Here is a 9,414-nt window from a genome sequence, read left to right on the forward strand (position 1 = left end):
AGCCGGGAAATGGCCCAGTATTGTTGCACAATATTATGCCTGTGTTGCCAGCAGGAAAAAGGATACCAAACTTTACATAACAAAGCATAGCTTGAATGTTAACAGCACCAACAGTAGCAGTCAAGATGGTCTACAAGATATCCTCTTGCGCTCACTCTTTGTAAAATCACCCTTCATAAAGTGACACTACACAAGGGGAAATCCCAGAAGCTGACTCCTTTTTTATCAGTTAACCACTTCTCACACAAAGCAATTGTCAGTGCTGTTTTTCAGCAAATGTGAACCACTTTTCTCAGATTCAGTTTAACCTCTTGCTGGAAGCTTAGATTCCTTCCAAATTAAAAAAAAAGCAGCTGTGAGAAACCATTCTCTTTCAAGGTAAGTTTGGCCTTTTCAATGTATTTGATGTGCTTTAAATCTGCAGACAAAAAAAAAAGGTTACCAGTATCTGTATGGGGGGCCCCTCACAGTTTTACTTTTAAAAAAATCATAGTTCAAAAGCTGTTTGCCCAAGCATCTTCAGATTTGTCACAGAACAAGAGCATGCAGTCTGCTACCGCTGTGCAAAATATGATGCTGATCCATGATCCACTTTCAAAATTATAATTTGTTTGGGGTGCCCACGTTTTTAGAATTGCCTTATGGAATGCTATGAGAAAGATAAATGTTGGTGGTGTAAAACAATAAAAGGAACACTATATCATATGTGGCGTAGATGAAAATTTATTAGGAAATTTTGGAAAGATATAGAAAAAATAATCACCATAGATTTAAAAATATGTTCAATATGGTAAAGTTAAACTTGAGACAAGAGATAAAAATTTGTTTATACATATTAGGCGCAGCCATAATTCAAGTGGCAAAACAATGGAAAGACAAGGAAGGAACCTTTGGTGGAGGATTGTTTAATAAAATCACAGGAATTAAAAGTAATGGACAAACTAATAGACTCATTGAAAGGAAAGAGTAGAATGGAGCATGAATCTCAATGGGGGGAAAGTAAAGAGTTATCTTAGAGAGAAATGGAAGAAAGATTCCAAACCTATATCATGTGATTTAGGCTTAAATTATACGCAGAATTGCTCTCATCATTGGCAGAAGTAAAAACAAAGTAAAGCAGATTAATATGGACATAAGAATTAAGAAAGGCCTTATTAAGATTGCGAAGAAAATATACGTCCAGTGGAAAATAAGGAAGTAAAAATGTTACTGTTTTGCGAAAGAGATAAGTTATTTTGGTTATGTGCTAATATTGTGATAATTATTTACTTATTTTATGTATTTTTTTAAAATGTAATAAAGATTAAAAGTAAAAAAAAATGCCTTATGGAATCCTGATTTGCTATTGCACAATCTCTTGCTACTCTCTTGTGCAACAATAATACAGTGGGGTCTTGACTTGAGAACTTAATCCGTATTGGAAGGCGGTTCTCAAGTCAAAAAGTTCTCAGGTCAAATCTGCATTTCCCATAGGAATGCATTGAAAACCATTTGATCCGTATCTGCTCTTTTCCGTCCATAGAAACTAATGGGAAGCTGCTATTCCGCCTTCGACCACTAGAGGGGGATATTTTGTTTCTTTTTTTCTTAGGTCAAGAAAGGTTCAGGGAAGGCAGGGAAAATACAGTCCAGGCAGTACAGTACCAGGCAGTCTGAAGACTGTCTCCCAATCCACTCTCTAAATGCTGGGAGGAGTGAGGAAGCAGACAGGCACCCTTTTCACTGGCCAACAGTTAACTGAAAGTTCAAATTTTGCACTTTCCCTGCCTCCCACGTGTTTTTTTTTCAGTTCTTAACTCAAATCTAAGTCAAGTCAATATTTTCCTATGAGAGTGGTTCTTAAGTCAAAATGTTCTTAACTCAAGCCGTTCTTAAGTCAAGACCCCACTGTATCACATTCACCTTCATAAAGAAGACAGATGTCTGAAATCAACGTTATTTTTCTCAAGGCCATAAAGTGAGCCCATCATAGATGTGGAGCTTAAGTATAAATTCCCCAGATTTTGATCCTTCTGTCTGTCCTCCACTCTTCTGGAGTGGTTTTATTCCAAGTTGTGCAAACAGAATTTTCACTTAGATTTCTATACATCTAAACAACCTGTTCCAGAGGTCCTACAATCCCCTTTAAAAGGCTGCACCAGCGTCTGCATTCCCTTCAGATGGACACAGTCAGGTTTTCCCAAGAACACTTTATCATCTTGGACTAAGGATATATCACTTGAGATGTTTTACAGACATAAACTACAGAGTACATCTAAAGCACTGTAGTCACACACACACACAAACACACAATCTCTGCAGTGCAAGGTATCTCTGAACAAGCCTTGCAATATGATTTTACAAACTTAAAAACAGCAACAGAACCTGCAACTTGCACAGGGACAGCTGCAGGAAAAGGAGTTTAACCCACTCCATCAGCATTTAAGATGTTAGCCCTACTAAAGGAAAGTGACAGAGGTATATTTTTCTTTCCAGGCAGATGAACAGTTTTGGGAGAGATTCTAAGTATACAGAGAACAAAACCATGAAAAATCCATTCTCCTAGTTTTGCTACACTGATCTATTTTTTTACTTGACCTAATACAGTATCACTGGCATTAGGTCTGCCCTGTAGTTCAGTTGTGCAAAGGCTGAAGGTATTTTTATTTCTTCACTCTTTTGAACCCTAATGAGTGTCTGGTGTAAACTCAATTTCAAAACTGCTGTTTGACTGTACTTTAAATACCTTAATTTGACTGTACTTTAAATACCCTAATTTTAAGGATATTCATATTTTTAGTTTACAACTATCGTATTTTGTGTTCGTAACCACTGTATGATCAAGCACAGGCAAAATATAATGCATATAAGTGTGATAGAAGAATACTGTATTAAGTGAATGCATTTCTATCACTGCCCTTCATCCAATAGACTGCAGAGAACAGAAAATGCATCAAAAACTCCAAAATATAGACAAATGTAATATTAACAATAAAATGGCACCGAGCAGTACAATTTTGCTTATTAAAATGTTTGAGAAATAGAAATGCCTTAACCAAATGCAGAAAACTGTTATATAAGAGGCTAAGTGCACCTGTTTAGAAAGGTCCTTCCACAATCAGGGACTTACTGCAGAAAATGCCTTCTCTTTGGTTGTTACATGCCTAGCTTCGAATAACTACACTTCCCATTCCATAAAGTTTATATGGTTCTGGAGCCAGCTGAAGAATACTTTGTCACCAAAATGTTAAAATGTTGTCCATCTTTTAATAATTTACCTGCACTAAAATTTGCATAGCTTCCTAGCATTCTCAGAACCATTTCTACACTATTATCAGGTGCATACTTAAGGACACGCTGCAAAGAAGACCAATTTACATTTGCAAGCAAATATATAATATAGACATATCCATAACTGCAGGTTCCTTTTGCAAGTGTGGCACATCTTTCTTAAATATACACATGGTAAGAAATCTTCCATCTGTACTCAAGTCCCTAGTTCTGAAGTTGTGCAGAAGTCTTCATAAGGATTGCTATAAAAATGAATGTAAAAAAATAATAAACTGGCTGGATAGCTCAGTGGTTTAGGAAGCCAGAGATTGGCATTTCAGTTCCCCATTGTGCCATTTGCAAGTAGAGCCAACCTGTGGAGCCATGGACAAACTGCACAGTACCAGAGCGGCCCCCAGAAGAAGGGAATGGCAAACCACTTCTGTGTATTGTCTACCCAGAAAACCCTGAAAAGAGTCGCCGCAAGTCAGAATTGACTTGATGGCACACAAAGATTATTATTATTATTTAAATAATAATATGAATTGCCTGTTTTGTAACCTGATTTATTCTAGAGAAAGGTCAAAAATTTATCTAGTAGGGAGAACCCCATTTCTCACACTGTAAATAGCTGCTATATAAGCGGTTTCCATTATTTTATTTAATCCGCTTGTACTCATCCAAGCAAATACTTGCTTTTTAAGACAACAGTCTCCAAACAACTAAAAAAGGCTTTAGAAGCTATCTATTCTACTTTATTGCAAAATGTGTCCTTTGGACCTAGAGTAAAAACTTAAAAACCTTTTTAAATATCCTTTTTAAATTAAACAAGATGAAGATACTATTGCTGTGGTAAGGTGTAAAGGAGTAATTGAAAAAGAAAAGGAGAGAGTCACTCAAGGCAGGACATTCATCATTGCCCTAGTTAGGTTACTAAATGTAAAAATCATCATTGGACCAACAGTTAGAATGGACCAATGCTTTCTTCCTTACATTTAACTTTTCACAGTGGACCAGCTGATGACAAACTGAAGTAGACAATTGCCCAGAAGTACAACTGAACTCAACTGGACTTACTTCTGACTAGACAGACATACAATGCCACTGTTAAGTATACATGTCAGCTCCATGCTTTTAATGCTTCGTTGGCAATTCAGGCATCACAACTGAAGTTTTAAAAAAAAATCTCATATCCCAGGGGAAGGTTAATATAAGCAGCCAATTGCAGAAGAGTTATAGTACAATATGCATGCCTACTCAGACATGTTTCATTTGTTCCAATGGAACCTATTCTTAGGAAAGGGTGTACAGTATAAGATAGCAGTTTTAAGCTTGATTCAATGGTCTATGAAATACACTTAGAAAAAAGATTGTTTTGCACACAATTTTAAATGTGAAGACACTTTTAACATCTTACAAGCATTGTTATAAACAGAGACAAACACAAATCAAAGCCATAGGCTGACTAGATTAGGAAGGAAAATGCATAAGAGATCATGTCATCTGTGCACATTCTCATTCTTTCTTCCATTCAGAGTATTCTGAGCACACTGCTGTTCCATTTATCAAGTCCTTGAGAGTAACAAGCAGAAAGGAATGTTAGTTTATTATTGAGCTGCTGGTGTTTCCAAAGTAGAAATTAAATTAGCAATTTTGCTTGGAAAAAAATGTCCATGTAATAGACTAGCTCTCAGGAGATGCATGCATTCTGCTAATATATTCCGGCAAGCAACATTTTCTTCCTTTTACTTGTACACTGGAACATCTCTCCTATGATACAGGTGTCAGGATCTCGTTTAACCATAAAACTTCAGAATGTGGTATCACTAGCCCGCTTCTCATCCTGCACAGCAGAGAATAATGTAATTTACAAAGGCTTTATTTCAACAAGGAAATGAATTGTGCTGTATTTATGCTTTTGGAGGGAGAATGACAGAAAGAACAACATCCTTTTTAATGTAAGGAAATAACGTAGAGAGAACACTGGAGTATATAGAGGAGCCTCTGGATCATCCTGTAATTTGAAAAATCCTTCAGAGGATACACAGCTGGAAGTCTTCCGGAGGCCTTTTCCTCTATTATCAGGTTATTTTCCTTCAACAGGCAATCAGCACAAATGTTGGCAATGCCTCTCAGGTCCGTGATCTTGTCACCAAGTAATAGAGGATGAAGAAGACAGCCACCAGTCCAGCAGAGACATAACAAAGAAGCCTGCGATTGTCCCTTCCTGAACGGGTCATAGTGGAGAAACGCTTGACACTCCCTGTCAGAAGGCCAGTTACACTCATGAAATCAGAATCCTAAGGCAAATAAAAAAAAAGTTATGTAAAAGACTTTGGCCAGAATCCTATTACTTACATACCATATAAAAACATAAGGCAAACAGCATAGCTAGCAGTAGCAAATTGCATCTACAGTGGTGCCCCGCAAGACGAGCACCCCGTTTAAAAACGAAATCGCATTACGACAAAGTTTTTGTGATCGCAAAACGATGTTTCCTATGGGGGAATTTCGCTTTGCGATGATCTGTTCCTTGCTTCGGGAACCGATTCTCGCAAAACGACGATTTTCGGCCAGCTGATCAGCGGTTTCAAAATGGCCGCCGGATAAAAAAAAGGCTCCCTGCTCTTTTCTGGGACGGATTCCTCGCTACACAGGCAGCGAAAATGGCCGCGCTGGACGGTGAGTTTCAAGCCCATAGGAATGCATTAATCGGGTTTTAATGCGTTTCCATGGGCTTTTTAATTTCGCTTTATGATGTTTTCGTTCTACAGTGATTTCACTGGAACGAATTAACATCGTAATGCGAGGCACCACTGTAGTTAAGAAGCCAACACTTGTATTCTTCATTGTGCACAAAGTCATGCGACTTCCTAAATAACAGTAATTCACTGCTGTACCATTTCACTTATGCCAGCGTACATTAAGTAATAGGATTTGGGCCACTGCTAGTTGAAACATGCTCAGAAATCAAAGAAAATTATAAATTATCTCTAAAATATTCCATGTTAGAGAAACCTAACTGTTTCTGATACCAAAAATAAAAATAAAATCAATCAGCCCACATTCTAATTAATGCTATTAAATATCTGAAGGGTAAATCCTATCAAAAACATGAACATGCACATGAATTCCAGAATATATACAGGTGCAAAATTCAGAATTTTATATTAACAACAATATAGCAATTTTTATTATCCACATTCTAATCTTATTTATCTTCAAACTACAGTGGTGCCCCGCTTAACGAGTGCTTCGTTTAACAACGAATCTGCATAGCGATGATTTTTTTGCTATCGTTTTTGCGAACACATAACGATGTTTTAAATGGTAAAAAATTGCTTTGCGATGATCGGTAAGCTGTTTCGCTTACCGATTTTCACATGGCGATGTTTTTAGAACAGCTGATCAGTGGTTCCAAAATGGCCACCGGGTAAAAAAAATGGCCACCCGCTGTGCTTTCGTGCCCATTCCTCGCTTACCGCGAAAATGGCCGCCGTATAGAGGATTTTCACTTTAAGGTGAGTTTTTTGCCCATAGGAACGCATGAAACGGGTTTTAATGCATTCCTATGGGCTTTTTTTCGCATAGCGACGAATCCGTATAGCGACGATTTTTGCTGCACGGATTATCGTCGCTATGCGGGGCACCACTGTAATGCAGTGAGGAAAAAATAACTTGATTTAATTTCACTGGTAAGTTCTATGGTTAAACAGAAGTTTGGATCTAGATTTTACAACAAAGCACTATGGACATAGAGAATGGAATATAATTCTCTCATCACATACAGCAATAGTACATGCATGCATTTTGCTACTTGACTGGGAAGCCATAATTCCCAGCTGGGAAGCCATAATTCCCAGATTCCTAGAATGTGCATACACAGAAGAGCAAAACAAATAAACATTTCTCAATCATCATTCCATATGCTGCATACAAAGCAAGGAACACAAGTATACATGACATGGCAACTTATGAATGAAGAATAAATAACATTAGGAACTAGGTATCTAATCCCACATAAAATTTTACTGCACAAAATTCTGTATACACTCCTCACTATTAATGCACAAAGTCTTCTGCAACTTATAAAATAACTAGGCTTCATCTGCAATTCTGTATGGAATACCAATTGTTGCTTACCATGCCATCCAGATAGTGATTTTGATCCTCAGCATCTTTGTCAATATCCAGTGCAAGCTGTTCAAAAGAGAAGGACTAGTAAAATAAACTGCAAACAGAAGGATCATTATTTTCTTCCTGCTTCTCTAATATCAGGAAATGTACAATAAAAGTCTCCCATAGCATCTTCTTATAGCACAAGACTCAACCGCACAATAATATAGTGATGAATAAACAACAAGTCTAAGCAATATACAGACCGATTTTAGCCGAGTGACTTTGGTCGCTAGGTTTTCTGCCATGCGGTTGTTTTCTGAATCTAACATATCATCCACAGCATTGGCACTCTGACCTGAAACAAAGATCAAAAAGCCTCACTAGTTATAAGAGCAGCTCGAATGGTATTTACCTGTGAAGACAAATACATTTATGGGTTACTCTGAAGAACATCCTTAATCTTGTTCCCAGACATTTTCCACAGCCACAAGGTACCAGCCATCTCCTGCAACTGCCGAGGGGCATGGTGGTGTCATACCAGAGTGGGATCCCATCCAGTGCCCTGGGGAAAAGAGGAGGTCCCCACTCACCATGCTGTGAGAACATACTACTCCGCTTCATAAACAGTGAACTCCATCACCATCTCATGTTCTCTGAGGTAACACAGCACTCCTAAGTCAGGTCCTGGAAGAGGAGGGTGAGGGAAATGGGAGACCTGGCGTCCCCATCCCTTCTGCCTCCGGCTGGGGTACCTCTCGTAACCATCTGACAGGCAGGAATTTCACCCCTCTCCAGACCCACAAAATGACCCATCTGAGGGGGAAACCCTGTCACTTCGTTTTATTTCAGTGTTTTGACCGCCAGGATGATACAGATTGGGCAAGAGCCCCCGACAAAGAGAAAAAGCGAGCAATGTTATACCGATAAAAGGTCGAAAACGACCCTTTCTCCCCCTCTGTGCTCCTTTTCCCACGGCCAGGAAGAAGCGAACCTTAGCGAGACAGTAAAACCAAGGAAACAACGGCGGCGGCGGCGGCGCCCTCCCCGACTCCTGAGGAAGGGTCTCCCCCTCCCACCGACCCCGTTAGGCCAACCCGCCTCTCCAGCGGTCCCTGCGGGATTTCCTCACCTCGGCCCCATTCCGCCATGGTTGCTTCCTGCCTCCGTGGCCCTCTCCGCCCATCGGGAGGAGGAGGAGACGCTGTGGCTGACGAGAGCGGGAAGGCGGGCTCTCCGCCCGGCTGAGGGGAAGCGGGAGAGGCGGTGCCCCAGAAGGCCGGCCGCTTCTGCCGGCGTTTTTTAACCCCCGAGGCGCCTGCGTGAGAAGGCGGCCTTTTCGGGACAAAGGAGCCTCTTTGGTTAGGCGGGTGGCCGGGCGTGAAGCAAACACTTCAGGCAGACGGGTTGTGGTGCCTTGGGGGCGGCAGAGAAGCTATAGGGCAGTGCTGACCCCAGGGAGGCCGGCCGAGTACGGGGCCTCCCGCGTTCACTCCGGTGCGCAAGTGGCATGTTCTCGTTTGTCCGAGGCGGGCATCAAAATGTGCTGGGCCATCCTTATTTGTTGCTCGTCACTTGTTAAGAAGGCTTATGTGCCTTGGTGCTCTCTAGTTCCCTATATTCTTTAAAAACCAAGAAAAGCACTGGGATGCCTTTATCACAAGAATGAGTAAGAATTGTGGCTTTCTATTATTTTGATGCTATTCAGCTAAACGTCATCAAATTAATTGCAGCAGATCACTGTTTACAATAGGGCGATCCTATGAGAGGAAGATGGAGCTCCTGTACCTGCAATAGTTGGGTGGTAGTTCAGCAGGTGTAGCTTGCAGGACAAGCTGACACCTACCGGAATTTCTTTTTCTGTTGATCTATGTATTAAAGGTGTGGAAGTTCTGTTCTCTTTTTCAAGTGGCCCTCTCAAGAGAAAGGTTGTAACAGCAGTTTTCAGGAAAACGGGCAACACTTTATGTGCTGTCAGAATTTATTGTAGTTTGTGGTGATTCTGGCCACCGTGTCTCTGAGATTTGTATACTGATCAGGATGAAGAGA

General features: G+C 40.2%; 1 protein-coding gene across 2 annotated transcripts; it reads right to left on the reverse strand.

Annotated features, from left to right (window-relative positions):
- Positions 1–4,619: 4,619 nt before the first annotated feature.
- Positions 4,620–8,819, reverse strand: BET1L (Bet1 golgi vesicular membrane trafficking protein like). 2 transcript variants are annotated; one of them, XM_020806955.3, is made up of 4 exons: positions 8,498–8,819; positions 7,632–7,723; positions 7,393–7,449; positions 4,620–5,549 (listed from the first exon to the last, which is right to left on the reverse strand). In XM_020806955.3, exons 1-4 carry the CDS (start codon positions 8,514–8,516, stop codon positions 5,382–5,384), a joined length of 336 nt encoding a protein of 111 aa, XP_020662614.3. In that variant the 5' UTR covers positions 8,517–8,819; the 3' UTR covers positions 4,620–5,381. The 2 variants fall into 2 exon arrangements, with proteins under 2 accessions (XP_020662614.3, XP_020662613.3); XM_020806954.3 differs by lacking the exon at positions 8,498–8,819 and adding an exon at positions 7,959–8,435.
- Between the last annotated feature and the right edge of the window lie 595 nt (positions 8,820–9,414).

Source organism: Pogona vitticeps, chromosome 1 (assembly GCF_051106095.1).
Source record: "Pogona vitticeps strain Pit_001003342236 chromosome 1, PviZW2.1, whole genome shotgun sequence".
Classification (NCBI taxonomy): Eukaryota; Metazoa; Chordata; class Lepidosauria; order Squamata; family Agamidae; genus Pogona; species Pogona vitticeps.